The sequence below is a fragment of the Magnolia sinica genome, chromosome 19 (assembly GCF_029962835.1).
Source record: "Magnolia sinica isolate HGM2019 chromosome 19, MsV1, whole genome shotgun sequence".
Classification (NCBI taxonomy): Eukaryota; Viridiplantae; Streptophyta; class Magnoliopsida; order Magnoliales; family Magnoliaceae; genus Magnolia; species Magnolia sinica.
The window spans coordinates 48581136-48603894 of record NC_080591.1 but is presented as its reverse complement, the minus strand read 5'-3'; the positions used below and the strand labels follow the sequence as shown (position 1 = coordinate 48603894).

The 22759-nt window shown below is 44.2% G+C and overlaps 1 protein-coding gene across 1 annotated transcript in view; it reads right to left on the bottom strand.

The window, feature by feature from the left end:
- Positions 1–11731: 11731 nt before the first annotated feature.
- LOC131234609 (uncharacterized) overlaps positions 11732–22759 on the bottom strand; it is a 54695-nt gene continuing 43667 nt past the window's right edge. Inside the window, exon 5 of the mRNA XM_058231542.1 lies at positions 11732–11917. Coding sequence (XP_058087525.1) covers positions 11732–11917 — 186 coding nt within the window. The remainder of the gene's footprint in view (positions 11918–22759) is intronic.

The window sequence follows — 22759 nt, the reverse complement described above, 5'->3', positions numbered from 1 at the left end:
TCTCTCTCTCTCCCTCTCCTACCTCTCCCCCTCTCCCTCTTTCCTTTTCATTTTCCATTGTAAGAGCCATGGACGTCCAACCCATCCTAAAAATCTATCCCTCTCCCACCTTAGATCCCCACTAATCCAACCTTTAGATTGTCATCTTCACCGTTGAAAGAGCTTCATAGAAGCATTGGAGTATATGGGAAGAAGAAAAAGAGTAAAGTGGGTGTTTCTCTCTCTCTCTCTCTCTCTCTCTCTCTGCTTTAATGGCCTACCATGGATGTATATATGAGATCCATGCTATCCACAAATGGACAGCCTTGCTGGACTGTCCAGGGGCAGCAGTTGCTGTCCATTTTTGGGCACACCCTGTTGAAGGGAGAACGTCAATATCGGCTTGATCTCTGGCCGTGTGGATCCCACATGGACCCCACAGTGATGTAAGGGCTTTATCTTCACCGTCCATATGGTGGGGCCACTCCAGCCATGGGCCCAAGATAGGCCAGGCCCAGCAGCAGGCGCTGCTGGAGAGGAAAACACAAATATTTGCTTGCTTCAAATGAGTGGGCCACACCGACGTGGATCCCACCTTGATGTATGTGTATTCTATATCCTCAGCTGTCCATCTGCACGGCCCAGATCCAACGCCTGTGGGTTGCACCACAGCAGCAGCAGTAGAGGCGTGCTGGTACCGTGGACCTCCAGGCCACCCTGCGTTGCTGCTGACCGTTGAGATGAAGGGCAAGCACAAATATCAGCTTTGATCCAAAACCTGGTGGGCCACATTGATGTGGACCCCACCCTGATGATGTATTGTATCTGATCCGTCCGTTTATTGGAGCCAGCGGGCCATGAGGGACCGTGAGCTGGTGGACCGCCTGCTGTCTAGCAGCAGACATTGAAGATGAAGGTAAAACACTAGTATCTGTTGTTTTGAAAAAAAATAAATTAATAAAAAAATGAAATGAATATTATAATATATTATTATATTATATTATATTTTATATATATATATATATATATATATCATATATGTATGTATGGCAGGTCTCACGTGGGATTTCATCTGGATGAAAGTATTTCATCCAGGCCGTCCAAGAGGTAGGGCCTACCCAGTATGATGTATGTATTTATATCAGCATCGTCCATCCGTTTTAATGATAGCAGGGCCACCTCGATGAGTATCCATCTGGACCGTCTAGATCATGTGGACCCCACCCTTAATGTGTAAACCATCACCATCCAAATGGGTCTGGACGATGGGTTCTGGGCAGCCCTCTGCTTTATTTTTAAAATTTATTTATATAATATATAATATTATGTAATATATTATATTATATTTTATACAGATTTGATGGTGGGCCACTTTCACGTGAGACCTACCTTTAATAGGAAATCTACACTGTCCAGGTGGATCTGGACGGTGAGTATGGGCAGCATCTTGCCATCTTGCAGGTATAATATATATAATATTATATTATATTAATGCTATCATATGGGTGTGCCACTATGTGCACCGCACTATGATGTATGATTTTACCTCCACCGTCCAGTTGCTGGACAGTGCAGCAGGTTTGTAATCCAGACCGTCCATCCAATCGATACGGTCTCGGATCCCCACCGTAATGTGTGAGTTATATCCCTACCGTCCATCTATTATGTGGGCCACCATGATGTATGAGTTTTGCCACGCCTGTCCAGCATGCTGGACGGGTGGGACCCACTGCATGATGGATGTGCTACACCCAATCGTCCATTCATTTGGCTAGTTCGTCTCTAGCTTGAGATCGGAAATGAGACAGATCCTGGTATCAGATGGACCACACTGCAGAAAATAGTGGTGTTGAACGTCTACCATTGAAACCCCATTTTGGGTTACAGAAGCTTTGGACCAATATGATATTTGTTTCTCCCCCTGTCCAGGTCCTTGTGACCATGGGAACAGTCTGGATGGGAAATAAATACTATGGTGGGCCTATTAGTAATTCAACTGTGGGAAATCATTATCACCATTGCCATTTGTGGTATGGTCCAGATGATCTTTTGACCTGATTCATTGTTTGGATAATGCTCTAAAATGATCTCTATAAATGGATGATTGGTGCGGCCCAAGTAGTGCGACTCACTTGTTGTATTTGAGAAGTCATAAATGACGTATTCAAGGCTTATAGTGATGTGTACTGGCCCATTTGATTCGGCCCATTTGATCCGGCCCATTTGAATTGACCCATTTGATTCAGCCCATTGATTTGGCCTATTTGAATCAGCCCATTTGATTTGGCCCACTTGATCGGCCCAATTGATTCAACCCATTCATACTAGCCCATTTGATTCGGCCCATTGATTCGGCCTATTTGAATCAACCCATTTGATTTGACTCATTTGATCAGCCCATTTGATTTATACGAGGTCCAATGAGACGTATGTGAGGCCTTTGTGTGGGCCGATGGTAATGTATTCGAGGCCCATCGGCAAAGCCCAATGTGATGTATTCGAGGCCCGTGGGCAACGCCCAATGTGACGTATTTGAGGCCCATGGGCGAGGCCCAATGTGATGTATTCGAGGCTCATGAGCGAGGGCCATTGTGATGTATTTGAGGCCCATGTGATGCGGCCCATTTAATGTGTATATGACCCTTATGTGAGGTCACGAGCTCATTATATATTTTGGCTCTATATGTAGGCCACTCCTTAGGAGCAATGTTGGTTAGATGTCCGCATTAATGGGTAATGATGGTTGGATGTCCACATTGTGACCTTCCCTTAGGCCTTGCTAGGCCCATTCTCATAATTCTCTTGTGGGTTAACCCAGATAAGTGGGCCACATTCACCATAAACGGATGGTTTCGTGCTATCGGATTTGATATAACCAAGGCCGAGGGCCAATCTTTATATTATGGTTGATCGGCTGTTCATCTATGGATCCCGCCTTGTTTATATGCTAATTATCGGTGCCGATTATTGATGCTGACCGTCGGTGCCGATTGTCGATGCTGATCACCAATTCCAATTATTGAGGCCGATTATCGATCGATTCTGATCATCGTGACCGATTGCCGATTAGCGATCGAGACTGATTATCATGACCGATTGCTGATTCCAATTCTCATGGTCGACTGCCGATTCCGATTATTATCAAGGCTGATTCCGATTATTGAGGCCGACTCCGATTGTCGAGGCCGACTCCGATTGTCGAGGCCGATTGTGGAGGCTGGGTATCGAGGCTGATTGCCGAGGCCCATTGTGATGTATATGTGGCCCGTATTTAAGGCCCATTCTGATGAGCATTTGGCTTCGGCTTGATGCATTTGAGACTTATGTGATGAGGCTCATTGTTGTCATGCCCCAAACTCAGAAAACGGGCTCACAAAATTCTCGATCATCGAATCCAGCGCCGACAACCTCCATAGTGCCCCATTCTAGGATTCCGGCACTCACATGCCAGATTCTGATCCTGGGATCCTACAAGGAGGATTTTTAGTATGATTTTTTTTTGTAATGGAGCATAACCAAGTCACAAAACAACATCACCACATATCCACTATATCAAAAACTTTAAGTACAATGCGGAAAGGGAAATACGGGGTGATCAAAAACTCCAAAATGATCTGATGTGCACTCCTGCCTCAGCGCTTCTGCGATCCAAGGCCACCTGCATGCAATGGTCGTGCATAAGCTTACAAAAGCTTAGAGGGTAGTGTAAGTATGTGCGCAAGGCAAGCTCCAAGTGTACAATATTAGAGTAATGTGAAAATATGCGGTAAGTCCATGAATGCTATCAGCTGTACCAAAGCTATATGATGCAAGGCATGAATGCTATCGGCCATACCAAGGCCATATGATGCAAGGCCTATGTAGCCAAATGTTATATGCCAGATGCAAAGTAAGTGTACCAGTCCTCATTAAGTACACATCAGTACAGTTCCTCTCTGGATATCACCGGGGTCTAAGACACTTCACACTGACTACCTCCTCCCTAGCCGCACAGCCAAGCAAGTGGAACAGACTACACTATTTGCCTGACCAGTAGTCTGTCAATACCTACCCGGCTCATCGATAGCGGACTCATTTGCGAGCTGGTCAAACTCAGCCTAGTTTATAGCCCCCTCACTCGGGTGGATAAGGCCACCCCCCCTTCCAATCGACCACGACACAGTGGGAGACGCGGCCTATGGGTATTCGACACTTGGGCACTCGTGTATCCACTCGGTTTAGACGTTGGAGCATCTCCTGGTACCAAAAAGATTCCGAAATTTTCACCCAAGGACATCCTAAGTGCCCACAATGCTAGAGCCAATATTTTCGGTATCCGATACGACCATCCACGATGTGCCTATGGAGGCCACGACCCTGATGTCGCTAGGGCGTGCAGTGATCACGACACATAATGCGAAATGCATGAGTCACACCGTTAGTCATGCAGCAATCTTGCGCGTACCGCGCGATCATGTGGGGCACTCCATCTTATAAGGAGTCCCGTAAATGTCTCAGCCCAACGGCTTATGATATGATCAAACATTCCTTATATCAAACATACATATGATGCATATGGGCATGAATCATGGAGTTATACTAAGCATGTTATAAAGTGATGAATTATCAACAAGTACAGGTCTATCAATGGGCCCTAAGGAGAGTTACAATGCGGACATTTAACCAACATTGTACTTACAATGTGGATGTCAAACCAACATTGCTCCCAAGGCATGGCCTGCTAGAAAACATCATTACACAAACCATGGAGGCATCAAACATTACAATGGACCCTAAGGACATCTCGTTGGGCCTCAACCCATGGGCCTTAGATACATCAAATAGGCCGCATCATATGGACCTTACATAAATCAAGGGGGCCACATCATTGGGACTTATGTACATTGCAAAGGGCCATAATCCCTGGGCCTTTAAATACATCACAATAGGCCTCATATATATCAAAGTGGGCCTCAACAATGGGCCACAAATACATCGAATGGGCCTCATAACATGGGCCTTATGTATATCAGATGGGCCACACCAATTGGGCCCCATGCATATCAAATGGGCCATACCCAAAGATAAGTGGAGATAGTGATTTTTCTACCATTAAGATTCCCAAGGCCCACCATATTTATTTTCTACCCAATCTGGTCATAAGGTCACACAGACCTGGATTAAGAGGAAACAAATTTCCTAATGATCCAAACTTTTGCGACAAATAAAGAATTTCAATGGCAGGAACTCAATCCCCACTACTTTTGCTGTGTGGTCCACTTAATACTGGATCTGTCTCATTTTTTAACTTAAGCCTTAAAATGAGCTTTCCAAAATGGCTGAACAGTTTGGGTGCAACACATGCATCATGGTGGGTGCCACCGTCCAGGTGTGGACGATGTGAATAGAACACAAACATCATGGGGTCCACGGTACACGGACGCAACCACACACAGGGGCGGCAACGTGGATAAAACACTTACTTCATGGTGGGGTCCACACGTGTGGCCCACCATAATGTTTATCTGCCATCCAAACCGTTGATCAGGTGACACGGTCCCTGGATGCAGAGGAAAAATAAATTTCATATTAATCTAAAACTTATGTGACCCAGTAAGGGTTCCAATAGTAGGCGTTCATCATCATTGTTCCTGTGATGTGGGCCACTTGAGTGAAGTATATGGCTGATTCTTGGGGTGGCCCACTGCCCTGAGGGGGCCTACAAAATAGACGGTGTGGATACTCAAAATACATCACGGTGGGGCCCACGTATGGGACCCACGTCCCTGCTGTCCGTCCGCCAAAATACAGTAGCAGGCACTGCCTGCTTATGTATTTATTTTCTTTTAAAATCGTGTTTTCTCACAGTTTTTCATACGTGGGGCTCGCATCAGCTGAATCCAGCCCAGCCATTGCACTCTGTGGTTTAAGACAGTTCAAACAAGCCCAATATTTAACATGTTTTGGGGTACAGAAACATCAAGGTAGATTTCAACGGTAGAAAATACTGTTTCCTATACTATGGCTCGCCAGAAAACTGGATTGATTTCATTTTTCAGCTTAACGCCTAAAATGATCTGGAGGATGGAATGGACGTCGTGGATTAAAAACATATATTAAAGTGGGGCCTACATGGACAGCCCTTCCCAAAAACCTTTTTTTTGGTCGTGCTGTTGTAGTTAGTACACCCACTGTCAACTCACCCTTCACTGTTTGGCAATGTCCAACGTCCCTGGATGCTGGACGGTTGGGTCACACATATATTTGAGGTGGACCCCACCCACAGACATGCTATCAGGGTGGGCCACCAAATGGTTGGATGGCGTGGGTAATACATACATCAAGATGGGGTTTATCCGGGTGGGCCACATAGCCACATCATCACACCACAAAAACAAATGAAAAAGGGAGGGAGAGAGAGAGAAAGGGACACGTGTGATGGAGGGCTCTGCCACTATGAGCCCTCCCTTGCATTCGATCATATATCAAGGGGATCCCAATACATGTGGGCCCACCAAATAAAAGATCAATGGTGGAGATTCCTTCTCCACCCAAAATGGACAGTCTAGATGACCTCTTTTCATGTAAGGACAATAAGCATCATGATGTGGTCCATGGAGAATGGCCCCATCATGGAATGATCATGAGAATCAAGGTGAGCTATCGGCCACACCTAGGGTACAAAATGAGATCCATACCTTCGATCGGTAGGCCTCACTTGGCCCATCATCAAAACATGAAAATCTAGCCTATAAAGCATCCACCGTTCGATCTTCTTGGTCCGTTGGAAAGCCGATCTCCTTGTGCTTCTCTTTGAAGGAGGGTGATGAGGTTTGAATGGATAGGATGAAGGATTTGGGATGGGAAAGTGGGCCACACAAAAATCACTTTTCTCTCTTTAGAAATGTTGGACGTCCACACTCAATTCTCTCTTTGGTGTTGCTTGGAAAGTGTGGAGAGAAAGAGAGAGAGAGAGGGTTGTAAGGAGAGGTGATGTATGATGGAGTGATGGGGTGATGGACATGTACTTGACATGTATGGGTGTGTAAGAGAGAGAGGGAGAGAGTTGACTTTGGGGTTGCTTTTAGGGATGGGACATGTACTTGACATGTGAGGTGATTAATTAGATTGATTTGACATGTCGTAGAGATTCTCTTGGAATTGCAAATCCATGGCGTTTCCTCGAACCGAACGCGGGTCCACATCTCCTTACCAAGGTATTTGATCGGTATGCAAGACACGACGTTGGAACCGCGGCGACGATACGGTCGCAATGGTACAAGTCTCGGATTAAGCCGACTCAAATCTACGGGATTCGACTTATGGTCATGCGCAAACGTCGTTTATACGTTGCAGGTTGCCGAAAATTGACGGGAAGGATCGCGGGAGTCGACAGAATAGTACGGACTAGGATACGGGTCTTATAGCTCTCCCCACCTAATTTCATCATTGAAATTTATACTACCATTGCAACTAATCATAACTCATAAGGAAATAGCAAACATAACATCATATATAATCAAAACACAATACATCATATTATCAAATATAAAAAAGATGGGGACAATGCTCTCGAATCTCCGCCTCGCATTCCCAAGATGCCTCATCCACATTATGATGGCCCCACTGCACCTTCACCAAGGGGATAACCATGGTCCGCAGGACCTGCTCCTTCCCATCGAGGATACGAATTGGCTGCTCAACGTAAGAAGCATCCTCACGAACTTCCAACGGCTGCCAATCAATAACAGGTACGATGTTTGACCCACACTTCCTCAACATAGAGACATGAAAAAAGTTATGGACGCCAGACAACTGAGATGGCAAGGCAAGCCGATAGGTCACGGCGCCAAAGCGCCCTGTGATCTCGAAAGGTCCTATATATCTCGGGGCAAGCTTGCCCTTCACTCCAAAACGAATCACACCCTTCATGGGTGTGACCTTGAGATACACATGGTCTCTAATGGCAAACTCCAAGGGATGATGCTGATGGTCAACAAAACTCTTCTACTGGCTCTGAGCTGTGCGCATCCTCTGCCTGATGATGTTGATAGCCTCTGACGTCTACTGCATAAGCTCGGGACCTAAGAGACGCCGCTCTCCAACCTCGGTCCATCAACTCAGAGATCTACGCGGTCTACCATATAATAACTCAAAAGGAGCCATGCTAATGGTCGCTTGATAGCTGTTGTTGTACGTGAACTCATTCAATCGCAGGTGCTCATCCCAACTACCTGAGAAATCAATCGCGCAGGCCCGAAGCATATCCTCAAGGATCTGGTTGACCCTTTCAGTCTGCCCATCGGTCTACAGATGATACGCAGTGCTGAGTTGTAAATCAGTGCCCATCGCTCTCTAGAAGTTCCTCCAAAATTGAGACGTGAACCTCGGGTCTCGGTTTGAAACGATCGAGATAGGAACACCATGCAGTCTTACGATCTCATTAATAAACATCTTGGTGAGCCGATCCTCATGTCAGGTCTTACGAATCACAAAAAAAAATGTGTCGACTTCGTCAGACGGTCTCCAACAACCCAGATGGTGTCATGACCGCGCTGATTCCTTAGCAAACCCATGACAAAATAAGTAGATATGTGCTCCCACTTCCACATCGGGACGCTTAACGGCTGCAATAGACCAGGGGGTCTCTGATGATCGGCCTTGACACGCTGGCATGTGTCGCACTCAGCCATAAAACTGGCTATCTGGTGCTTCATCCCCGCCCAAAAATACTGACGCCTCATATCGCGATACATCTTTGTCGAGCCAGGGTGGATAGAGAACCGCGATCAGTGTGCCTCAGTCATAAGATCTTTGCGTAATTCAAGAATATCCGGGACACATAATCGGCCTCTGAAGCAAAGTCCACCATCAGAACCAATCTGCCAATCTGTCTGACTCTCAGATGCTGCCTCTGCTTGGTAATCCTATAATGACTTGTCTATCTGCTGAGCCTCGATCACCCTTGCGATAAGAGAGGGTTGAATCGATAGGCTAGATAGCTAAACAATAGAAAACTGCAGACCAAACTCGAAGTCGTACTCTTCTATATCCTCGAGCATCCTCCACTCCCGAATCATCATGTGTGCCACTAGGCCTTGTGACTGATGGCTAAGGGCATCCACCACCACATTCGCCTTGCCCGGGTGGTACTGGAGATCAAAATTATATTCCTTCAGGAGCTCCATCCAACACCTCTGCTTCATGTTTAGCTCAAACTGAGAGAACAGATACTTCAAGCTCTCGTGGTCCGAGTAGAGCTCAAACCTCACCCCATAAAGATAGTGCCTCCACACCTTTAATATGAAGACAACTACTGCTAGCTCCAAATCGTGCATGGGGTAATTCAGCTCATGAACCCTAAGCTGGCGAGATGCATAAGCCTCCGGCTTTCCGTGCTGCATCATGACAGCACTCAAGCCAACTTAAGAGGCATCGGTAAATACAACAAATCCATCACTCCCAAAGGGAAGAGTGAGGACAGGAGCAGACGTGAGGCGGTCCTTCAGCTCCATAAATGCCTGCTCACAAGCGTCACTCCAAACGAACTCGGCACCCTTCCGGGTCAACGAGGTAGAAATATGAGAGAATCCCTCAATGAAACGTCGGTAGTAGCCCACAAAACCAAGAAAACAGGAAATCTTGGATGCATTCGTGGGTTGGCCCCACTGACACACGACACCAATCTTCAAGGGGTCCACTGCGATACCCTACCTTGTCACCACATAACCGAGGAACTTTACCTCCTCCTGCCAGAACTCGTACTTCTCCAACCTTGCGTATAGCTAGTGTGTAGGGTCTGCAATGTAATCTCCAGATGCTACTTATGCTCCTCACGGGTCCTCGAATATATTAGAATGTCATTGATGAACACCATCACAAACTGGTTGAGATACGGATGAAAGACCTCATTTATCAACTGCATGAATACTGCGGGCGCATTGGTCAATCCGATGGACATGACCTGGAACTCAAAATGACCGTAGCATGTCCTGAAGGCTATCTTCGGGATATCCTCATCTCGGACCCGAACTTGATGATAACCAGACCACAAGTCTATCTTCGTAAAGAACTGCGCCTCCTGCAACTGATTAAACAAATCATCGATCCTTGAAAGCAGGTACTTGTTCTTGATCGTGACCTTGTTAAGTTCGCGGTAATCTACGCAAAGCCTCAACGAGCCATCTTTCTTCTTCACGAAGAGTTCCTGCGCTCCCCATGACAAACTGCTCGGATGAATAAAACCTAACTCACACAACTCGTCCAACTACTTCTGCAGTTCTCGTAACTCCAATGGTGCCATACGATACAGGGTCTTCGAAATAGGTGTGGTACCGGGCACGAGATCAATCTGGAACTCGGTGTGCCAACGAGATGGTAACCCCGGAATCTCCTAGAACACATCGAAAAAACCACAAACGACCGGCAGCTGGTCGATACTCAAAGCAACTGACTCCTCAACGACACACAATAACAAGCAAGAAAGTTCCTCCCCTCTGCGCTCGACAACAAACTGGAACTCTGGCATGCCAGGTATACAAAACGTGATTATCCTTGCGGAACAGTCTAATATGGTATGGTACTCGGCGAGCCAGTCCATGCCAGGATAACATCAAACTCGGACATCGGTAATAGAAACAGGTCGGCAGGCAAAAAGATATCCCCAATCAGAATGGGGTAAGACAAGCAAAATCAGCCCAACACTGCAGTCTTCCCTAAGGGAGTAGATACTAACAAACCCTCACGGGCAGACTCCATCGGCAAACCGGTCGATCGGCAGAAATCATCGACCATAAAGGAATGTGATGCACCAAAATTAAACAATACATGTGCAATGCATGCAGAAATAGGGAGAGTAGACGACCCCTTTTGATGACTGAGGGTCCTACTGGCCGGCATAAAATTTGCCCTGGGCCTGCTGAGGAGGTGCAGGTCCCCTCTTAGGTCTCTGCTGATGTTGCTACCGCTGTGGCGTCCTGATCTGCTGCCTCTGCTACAGTGGGGGAGGCCATGGAGGCTGGTGCTGTGATCGATGCTGCTGTTGTGGTGGTTGTCGTGGAGGTTGATGCCGTGTCCTCGGCTATTGCCATGGATGGGGACACTCATGCACACCTAAAGTAAGTACCTGTAAATGGTTCTAGAGGTGGTGTTGGGGGTACTGCTGGTATTCAGAATCCTGGGTGGGTCATGCGTCGCTGCTGTGAATGATGCTGCTGGTGGGAACTATCAGAGGGCGCCTTCCTCTTCTGATCTCTCCTCTAGTCGTGGGCTCTCTGCAAACCAGCCCAATCTGACTCGTATATCTGGGCCCTCTCTACAATCTGCTTAAAAGTCAGAAGCATGTGTCCAATCACACGGCTCTTGAGGGTAGGATGCAAGCTGTTCTCAAAATGGCGGGCCTTCCGCCCCTCATCATCAACATGATCCTTACGAATCTCGATAGTGCGACAAAACGAGCCTCATATTGGGACATAGTCATGTCTCTCTAGACCAGAGTCTCAAAATCTAATGCGCGCTGCTGTCGGACATGCTCAGGAAAGAACTTCCAGTCAAACCGGTCTATAAAGTCTTCCCAGGTCCATACGAAATTGGCCACTACTGCTTGAGCGACGGATGTCTACCAATGCTGAGCCTCACCCTGAAGAAGAAATAAAGCTAATGGGACTCGCTGCTGGGTCGTACATCTCATGGTGTCGAATATCTTCTCCACCTCGGAGCACCATATCTTTGCTGTAGTAGGGTCTAGCTCACCCCGAAAATGAGGGGGATCATGCTATAGGAAGTCCTTGAGAAGGGCACTCGCACACTCCTGCTCAGCCTCGGCTGGTGTAATAGTGGGATGCCTGCACTGCCCTTGAAGAATAACAGTCATCGCCTGTAACATCTGTTGTAGCTGAGTGGCACTCACAGGTACGGTCGGATCCGCACCTGTCTCAGGCAAAGGAGTGACACCCTCAGGCTGGAAATCAGGAATATCCGGTGGTGGAGTTGGAATAGTAGGTGGTAGAGCGGGAGTCACAGGTGGTGGAGCGGAAGTCGCAGGTGGTGGAGCAAGATTCACTCGGGTCGCTCTTCTAGGCATCACGTCCTACAGGAAGGAACAAGGGCCTATCAGCCTTGAGAATTCTCGAAGGTATAAACGTTAAGGGTCAATGTTGAAAAATCACTAAGTCATTCAGACTTGGAGCCTATTCATTCATAGTAGATATGTGATGTGATCATCAGGTATTCTCAAGTTATGCTCTGATAACAACTTCTGTCATCCCCCAAACTCAGAAAACGGGCTCATAAAATTTTAGATTGCCGAATCTACTGCCTACAGCCTCCTTAGTGCCCCATTCTCAAATCCCGACACTCATATGCCCGATTCCGATCCTAGGATCCTACAAGGAGGATTTTTAGTATGATTTTTTTTTGTAATGGAGCATAACCACAAGCATAACCAAGTCACAAAACAACATCACCACATATCCGATATATCAAAAACTTTAAGTACAATGTGGAAAGGGAAATACAGGGTGATCAAAAACTCCAAAATGATTTGATGTGCGCTCTTGCCTCAACGCTGCTGCGATCCAAGGCCACCTGCACGCAACGGTCGTGCATAAGCTTACAAAAGCTTAGAGGGTGGTGTAATTATGTGAGCAAGGTAAGCGCCAAGTGTACAATATCAAAGTAATGCAGAAATATATGGTAAGTCTATGAATGCTATCAGCTGTACCAAAGCTATATGATGCAAGGCATGAATGATACCGACTATACCAAGGCCATGTGATGCGAGGCTTATATAGCCAAATGTCATATATGAGATGCAGAGCATGCGTACTAGTCCTAATCAAGTACATATATCAGTATAGTTCCCTTCTGGATATCACCGGGGTTTAATACACTTCACACTGACTGCCTCCTCCCCAGCTGCACAACCAAGCAAGTGGAAGAGACCACACTATCCGCTTGACCATTAGTTTGTCAATACCTACCTGGCTCGTCGATAGCGGACTCATTTGTGAGCTGATCAAACTCAACCTAACATATAGCCCCCTCACTCGGGCAGATAAGGCCACACCCCCTTCTAACCGACCGAGACACAGTGGGAGATGCGTCCTACTGGTATTCGGACTCGGGCGCTCGTGTATCCACTCGGTTTAGACATTGGAGCATCTCCTGGTACCAAAAAGGTTCTGAAATTTTTAACCAAGGACATTCTAAGTGCCCACAATACTAGAGCCAATATTTTCGGTATCCGATTCGACCATCCACGAGGTGCCTGTGGAGGCCATGACCCTGATGTCATTAGGGCGTGTAGTGATCATGACACACAATGTGAAATCATGTTGGTGGTGCATAACTATTTGTATTTGTACCTTCGCAATGGCCAGGATTTCGGTTGGGGCGCGCAACTAACCTGAGATCAGGAGTTTACCACATTGAGTCTAACTATCTAAATTTAGGTATGTGACTAGTTTGGATAGAAGTTCCTTGTGATGGACCCTATAACCAGCGATACTACGTACTATCATCCCGACTTCACACTTCAGCATGGTCATTCCATTCGCACCGCATATTGTATTAAATTTGCGACATATGACATTTTGGGTTACTGTGTTTCTACATTTATACGGTCCAGATACGGCTGACGGTATTCCTGAACTCATCAGGAATTGTATATTGCATTGCATCCTCGACATCTGATATTTAGCTCTTTATGACTCCCGATTTGTGTTGCTGATCTGTAATGCGTACTCTGATATTGTTTGACTCATGGACTTGTCAGTATTTTCACTTTACTTTGATATCATATGATTCATGATCTTACTAGTATTTCCTATATTGTATATGATTATGGCATTGTATTGAATACTTGACACTTACCTTGTGCACACACTTTCACCACCCACTAAGCTTTCTATAAGCTTATACATGATAGATGCGTGCAGGTGGTGTTAGGTTGCAGTAGCGTTAAGCATGGAGCGTGCAACAGTCTTCTGAAGCTTTGATTTTTGACATATGTATTTCCCTTTCAGCATTGTATTCAAATGTTTATATTAGTGGATATGTGATGATGATGTTGCCTTCGTGCTTTGAGTATACTTGTGGTTATGTTTATTATGAGTTAAACATACATTGAAAAATCTTGCTTGTAGGATCCCAGGATCGGAATCTGGCGTATTAACGCTAGAAGCTGAGAATGGGGTACTACGGAGGCTGTTGGCACCGGATTCGGTGATCGGGATTTATGTGAATCCGATTTTCAGATATGGGGCATGACACAAATATCTCGGATCTATCCGTCTATGGTGAGGATGAACTCTCCTCATATCAAGGTTGGGCCTAGGTGGCCTACCTATATTCCTAAGAATCCGTAACGGGCTTCCTTCACCATACTATCATATGGCCCACTAGATGTCCTAGGGGGGCCCAAATAAGTCCCAGATGGACTCCAAGATTAAATAGAAATAATCCTACAAGCAACCAATGGGGGCCCAACATTACGGGTTAACCGAATATGAATAGATGGGTCATGCAAACATCAATGGGGCCCAATGATTAGGGTCAACCCACTTAGAGAAGGATGAGAATGGGCCTAACAAAGGCCTAAGGGAAGGTCACAATGTGGAAATTTAACCATCATTGCCCATCAATGTGGACATTTAACCAACATTGTTCCCAAGGAGTGGCCCACATAGAGCCTAATATATAGTGGGCCCATGGCCTCACACAAGGGTCTCATGAAACAGCCCATAGCTCTCAAATGGCTAGGAATAAAATGGACTTCTCTCATGTTATCTCATACATCATTATGGGCTCACCACATGGGCCTCTCATATATCATGGTGGGCCTCATCATATGGGCCTCTCAAACATTACAATGGGCCACAAATATGGGCCACACAAACATCATATTAGGCCGCACATATGGACCACACAAACATCATATTGGGCCGCACATAAGGGCCACACAAACATTATATTGGGCCACACAAACATCATATTGGGCTGCACATATGGGCCACACAAACATCATATTGGGCCGCACATAAGGGCCACACAAACATCATATTAGACCATACATATGGGCCACACAAACATCATATTGGGCCGCACATAAGGGCCACACAAACATCATATTAGGTCGTACATATGGGCCACACAAACATCATATTAGGCCGAACATATGGGCCTTATATACATCACATCGGGCCCCATCCCATAGGCCTTACATACATCACATTGGGCCTCTTGGGACAGCCCATGGCCAAAAATTTAGATGATCAAGGGATATTCAACACGTGCATCATGGTGGGCCTCATGGGGCAGCCCATATGCTCTAAGAAACAATTGGGCAGAGTATATAACACATACATTATAGAGGGCTTTACCGGTCAGCCCATGATCCAGCAAAAATGGATGGGCAGCGTGTTTATACAACACATACATCAAAGTGGGCTCCTAGTGGCTGGATGTCCATCCCATCTGGGCCTGCTGGATGTCTAACAATCAAACGGCTTGGCTACATATACATATGGTGGGCCTTACAAGGTAATAAGGCCCATGGTTTTAGAAAAATAGATGCACAGCGTACATATCGCACATTCATCAAGGCAGCCTCACAACTACATAATGGGTAGCAAGGATAAAACATACAACAAGTGCCACAGATGGACAATGAAGATAATTACATCATGGTGGGCCTGCTGGCCCTGGATGGCCTGGGTATAACACATCTCGGTGGGCCTACTGGCCCTAAACGTCCTAGGTACAACACATCCTGGTGGGCCCGCTATTGCTGGGCAACATATACAACACATTCATCATGGTGGGCCTAACAAGGCAGCACATGGTGGATATCTCAGCCCAACCGTTGCTAGTGGGTGTCTACCAGAACTTTGAATCTGTTTCATTAAAAATTTGTGCTCCACCTAAGAGTGGGCCTGGGACAATCTGGTGGGGGATGTGGGGGCCCCACACAAATGGCCAGCGCAGATATATATAACACATCTAGCAAGGTGGGTCATCTACTGGATGGTCAGCCCACCTATAAGATGGACCTGATGGGCGTCCAAACAGATGGATAGCCTGGATAAAATGCATATACATAGTGTGGGGGTCTCACGCAAATGGTCAGCGTAGATATAAAACATACATCAAAGTGGGCCAGCTGCTGGATGGTCAGTCTAGCAATGCCCCTGGCCCTGTTGAGTGTCAAATAGATGGATGGCCTGGGTGAAACAATATATATGGTGGGCCCCACTTGTAGACGGTCCACCAGGAGGGTGGGACCTGTCCAGGTGGGCCCTGAAGCATAAGGATGAGGGGTGGATATAACATAAGCATCATAGCAGGCCCACAGTCTTCTGGACGCCGGTCTAGCGGAACTTGGGATCTGCCTGAGTTTGGGCCGGTCCCATGGGTTGTGTGGGTGAAATCCATACATCATGGTGGGTCCCACGTGGATGTAGTTCATCCAGAAGGTGGGGTGCCCACCCAAAATGGAATGGACAAGGTAGATAAAACATGTACATCTCAGTGGGTTTGTAGCTAGCGGTTGGGTGTTCTCCTGTTGCTTGATCTGTCCATCTTGGACTCATGCCTCAAAAGGTCACTCCAAATGGACAATGTAGATAAAATGCACATACATCAAGGTGGGATCCATGCATGTGGGCCACCCCACTAAAAAGGATCATGTTGATATTTACGTTTACCTGTATCCAGGCCCGTTGTACGGTCTGGACACCAGCCCATCCAGCAACTCCTGGCCCATCTGGCCATGCTCTGGGTGAGCAACTGATGGATGGTGTGGTTGTCATGCACTCATCAAGGTGGGGTCCACATCAGTGTGGCCCACCTGCTTTAGATCAAGGTGATATTTGTGTTTCCCTTTCATCCAATAGGTTAACAGGTGGACAGCTAGCAGATGGATGGTGTTGTTGCTGCTATGGTGTAGCCCACAAAGTGCTGGATCTTGGCCGTTGAAGATGGACAATGAAGGTACCACACATGCAGCAAGGTGGGGTCCACGTGGTGGGCCACCCCACTAAAAAAATTAGACCAGTACTTATGGTTTCCCTTCAAATAGGGCCTGCCCAAAATGGGCAGCAAGTTGGGCCCTCATGGGTGGACGGCTTGGATAAAATCATGGATCATGGTAGGGCCCATAAGGGTGGGCCGCACAGCCCTGGACCAAGCTAGTATTTGTGTTATTGCCACCATCTAAGCCTACCCAAAAATGGGTAACAAGATGGCCTTGGACGGTGGCGATAAGGCTTTCCCATTTGTGGACAGCGTGGATCTCATATATACATCCATGGTGGGTCATTAAACCAGGAGAGAGAGAGAGAGAGAGAGAAGCACCCACCTTAGATCTTGATCTTCTTCTTCCACCACTATGTTTTAGAGCTCTAAGAGATGAGATTCAATGGTTGGGATCGATTTTAGAGGGTTGGATGAGGGTTATAGAAGCATGCAAGGGCTGAAAATTTGGGAGCTTACTTGGATGTCCATGGCTAGCAATGGAGGGGAAATGAAGAGAAAAAGGGACAGAGAGAGATGAGAGAGAGAGAGAGAGAGAGAGAGAGAGAGAGAGAGAGAGAGAGCTAGCCTCTCTCTTAGCTAGGCAATTATGAGATGTAAGTGGGGTGTAAGGTAATCATTAGTTTGGGGAAGAGAGATGTCATTATTACATGTAAGAAGGGTTTGTAAGTTATGGTTTCTAGCTCCTATAATTGTCAAATTTTATAGTGCCAAAACTTCTCTTGGAATCTGTATCTTATGTAGCTCATCTACATAATGAAGTCTGTGCATCTCTCAAGGACAATGGTCTTTAGTTCAAGAACTTCAAAGGCAAGTGTACTCGAATTCAAGCTTTCAAGCTTCAAGAGTTCAAGATTTTCAAAGTTGTGTACAAGTCAACAAGTCAAGACAATGTTCCTAGATTTTGATACTCAAGTTCAAGCTTCAACATTAGTTAATTTTAAGCTTCAAGAGACTCAAGTTCAAGCATTATCCTATAACAAGATCTCAAGCTTCATGAACTTCAAAGAACAACTATTAACTGAAGAAAAAGAAGTTCCAATGTTCATACATTGTGTATAAGGTATGAATGACCCTAGATTGCCCATAAGGTAAGTCATTTTGAATACATAATTCAATTGGCTCATTTTATAAGTGAATAGATTGTTTCTCGACTAGTCTTGTACTCTGTTTGACTAATCCTAACACTGGCTCGACCAGTCCAAGAAATTCCACGACCAGTCCTAAGTTTGTTATTAAGTTCCAGAATTTTTTATTAAGTCTCGACCAGTCCTGGAGACTTCTCAATCGGTCATATGAATAGTTCTCGACTCGTTCTCGACCGGTCCTGCAGCCTCGACTCAAAGTCCAGCAACTAAATTTGGTTCCACACAACCAGTCGTGGAGGTCCCTCGACCGGTCGTGCAGGGTATACGACCAATCGTGAAACAGCTTTCCCTTATTGCGCTTAGAATTTCAAAAATCTGTTGGCCCTATGACCAGTCATGGTGTCCTCAGGACCAGTTGTGAACGCAATTTTTTTACTTATAAATAGAGCACGAATTTCAGAGTTTTTCATTCAATTCAAGCTAAATCAATACGCCACTTTGAGAAATATGTTAGTGATTTTTTTAGGCTATATTGTGCTCATTTAATATTCTCTTAATTTAGCTTTATTATATTTGATTTTGTATTCTTTATTCCAATCACATTTGAAGAAGGGATTGAGTCTTGCCCTTTGCTTGGAATCAAAATCAAATAGAGCTAGCCCAACTTGATTTAATTTAAAATCAATTTATAATCTAGAACCATTTCTTAAGTGAGTTTGAACATTGAACTTAAACGTTGAACTTCTACTCCGATTTGGTTCTTCTGGGCTTCATCAAAAAGAGAATGTCCAGGTATTTTGCATTATTGTAAATTTTTGAATTTTGGTTTCTTTAAGATTGTGTTAGAAAAATCTCTCTATTTTATTTTGTCTAAGGTGATACAAAAAACTCAGAGTGTGGGGTTTTTGAATTATTTAAGCTCACTTGAAAGACACAATTGTGAGGGTTTTAGGTGAACCTTGAAAAACCTATTTTCATAGTGAACGCTAATATCCACTGTGTGAAGATATTAGGAGTGGAGTAGTTGTGTGGCTATTTTTCTAAACAGTTGGTGTACACACAAGCGAACCACTATAATTTCGGGTCTTGTGAATTAAATGGTTATTTCTTTTTGTGGATGGTTGTAATTTTTCTTTTTGCATTGTGGAGAATGTTGTAATTTCTTTTATGCAAGTATGAGAATGTTGTAATGGCATAGATTTCATTCCTTGTTATTTATTTCTTTATTCCTCTATATCAGTTTGTGTTTTTGATACACAAACCGTTCTATTAAGGTTGTCCTGCCATAAACCCTTGGTTTTTATGGTGTAAGGTTGTCCTTAGAATAACATCTGTATTAACCTCTCAATACTTGTACATTTGAGGTTGTTTTTAATTTCAGCATGGTGGGATTGTCTATTGCTATCTGTATTTAATTTATTTAAATTCTGCTGTTATTTTTTAATTTGGCATGGTCCTATTCACCCCCCCCCCCCCCCTTTAGGACATATAGCTTGGCCTTTTCAAGTGGTATCAAAGCCTGATAGCTCGCTTTTAATTATTCTTATTGGATTTATTTCTTGAGCTAATCGATCTGAGCTATTTGAGATGTCAAATTTTGATAGCCTTTCAGTCACTAGGCCGCCACCATTTGTTGGCTCCAATTATGCCTATTGGAAAGCCAGAATGAGGATTTTTCTAAAATCCATGGATGAGAGTGTGTGGCAAGCCACCAAGATCGAATGGACCCCTCCTACCACTGAAGTAACTGGTATTGATGGATCCAAATCTTTGAAAGTCACACCTTATTTTACTTGGACCATTCTTTAGAAAAATGAGAGTAGTGCCGATGCAAAGGTTTTAAATGCCATAACTTGCGCACTATCACCGGATGAATTCAAAAGAATTATATCCTATGATACTGCAAAGTAAGCCTGGGATATTTTAGAAATGACACGTGAAGGAGCAACAATCGTCAAGAAATTTAAAGTCCAAATCCTCACAACCAAATTTGAGAAAATACGTATGTAAGAAAATGAAACCTTCATGGACTTCTATACAAGATTGAATGACATTGTGATCTCTATGTGGGGTCTCGGTGATAAAATCCTAGAAAGTAAAGTCTGTGCAAAGATACTACGTCACTACCAGAACGGTTCAATTCAAAGGTGATTGCAATCCAAAAACTTTGTGATACAGACAATATGAGGGTAGAAGAATCAGTTGGGTCATTACAAACCTATGAGTTAAACTTTAAAGCTTCTAAAGGTAAATCCATCGCCCTTAAATCTTCTTAATGTATTTCTCAAGAAAATAGTAATTCTGATTTAGAAAATTTTGAAGATAATATGGCCCTTTTAGCTAAAAAATTTTATAAGATTTTCAAAAGTAAAAAGTGGGTTGATTTTTAAAAATCTAATAATAAGAAAAGATCTAAATCTAAAACTTGGAAATCTTTAAAAGATAGTCAATGTTACAATTGCCATGAATATGGGCATTTAACGAACAAGTGTCCTAAAAAGGACAAACTTAAAAAGAAAGGTATGTTGGCTACTTGGGATGAATCTTCTGGCACTGAAGCCTCTTCTGAATCAGAAGATTTTGAAACGGAGTTGGGTAATGAAGTTAAAGCCCTTATGACTCTAGCCAAGTTCACATTTTCAGATAATGATGATTCAACTAGTGAAGAAAATCTAAATAGTGATCATGAAAATCTGAATAGGAATCATGAAAATGAAGAAGATCTTCAAGATGCTTACAATGCCCTATACAAGGAAAGTTGTAAAATTGCGGTAAAACTAAAACTTCAGAAAGAAAAGTTTTCGAGACTTAAAGAAAATTTTGGTACTCTTGTTTTAGAAAAATCTCACATTTTAGATTCTTTTGAAAACACTAAATGCGATTTATATTTCAAAACCTCTCTTATTGAAAATCTAAAATCTGAAAATGAAAAACTAAAACTTGAAGTCTCTTCTCTTTTGAGTTTAAAGGATACATGGAGGTATGCCCAAGGTGATCCTAAGTTAGAAAAACTATTATCCAGATCCAGAAAATGTGGCGACCAATCCGGTTTGGGCTACGACAAAAATATTCCTCCTAAACAGAAGAATATTCCTCCTAAGTTTGTGAAAAGAGAGTCTTCAAACTCAAAAGGGAAAAGTTCAAATCAGAGTTATTCTAAAAATACTAAAACTTTTCAATCCTTAAAACTTAAAAGCAACTATATCAACTATAAAAACTAGAATCACAATCCTTTAGCTGAGAAAATTGTTGATTTACTTAAGGAGCTCTTAAAATCTAACTCAAAGGGTCAGTCTTATATCAACTATAAACACAAGAAGACCAACTATACTCCTAAACCCAAAACTGAAATGAAATGGGTTCCTAAGGTTACTTGCTTGGTTGCCTACACAGCCTTCAAAGCTTCAAGCCATTCAAAGTGGTACCTAGCCAGTGGATGCTCCAGGCACATGACTGGTGACAAAGGTCTGTTCACCAATCTTAATGACATGATGGACAATTCAGTCACATTTGGTAATGGTAGCAATATAGGATTATTGGCTAAGGTACGGTTCAACTTTCTAACCTCCCTTTATTTGAGAATGTTTTATATGTAGAAGGTTTAAAACACAACTATTATAGAATCATAGTGCAAAGTTTTCTAACCTAAGGTGTGAAATGTTAAATAAAAATGGTTCTTTAATATTAACTGGTCGCAGAACTTTTGAAAACTGCTATATTGTAAGTGATATAGCTCATATAATCTATTGTGTTACATGGTCCATACCAATGTGTGAGACCCGACCCGAGTTCGCAGGTGTGCATATGTGTGTGTGAGTATGCATTCTGTCCATCTTGATCTCGTGATCCTACCGGTCGAATCCCGACGACTTATAACCCTTGGATAGTATTTGCGGTCATTCGTAAGCCCAATCGTGAAGACCCGACTCGGATCGAGTTGAGACCTATGCCATTGTGACCGCATCGTCGCCGTGGTTCCAACGATGCATCTTGTGTGTCCATCCGATGTGTGGATCATAAGTTATGTGCATCTCATTTGTAGCCTTTGAGCATGATCATGTGGCCCACCTAGTGTGGAGGGCACATTTTTTAAGGTGGTCACCCTCTTTTGTGCAAATTCCAACACACACTACCCATACACTACTTAAACCCCCAAATCCTACACCACCCACCACCCACACACTACCCATCCTTACTCTAGCCTAGCAACATAGTTTATATCACCATAGGCTATGATGATTTTTCTCTTATCTAGGAGAGAGTGATGATTACTTTTCCTCTCTCTTTTCTAGCAAATTTCCATACTCTCCCTCTCATTTCTCTCTACTCTCTTCTCTCTTTCTTTCTCTCTTAGAAAAAAATCTAGCCCCATTTTTCCTCTTCTCCAGCCCCTTTTCCCTCAATCCCCTCTCATCTAACCTTCAATAATCCATCTCACCCATTGAAACATGTCCCTTGGAGCATAAAGAGAAGATTGATGTAACTTTGGAGTGGGATCCATTAAGGTGGGTGATTATAATTGTTGATATTCTTTTCTACCCTTTGATCTTATTTTTCTTTCTAGATGGATCATATGGGACCCACCAATCCATGGTGGGGATCCCATTTGATCCCATAGATGTGGCCCTTTGGCCCATCCTACATGCATGTCATGATCCATGATGGGGTCATTCTCTATGGAC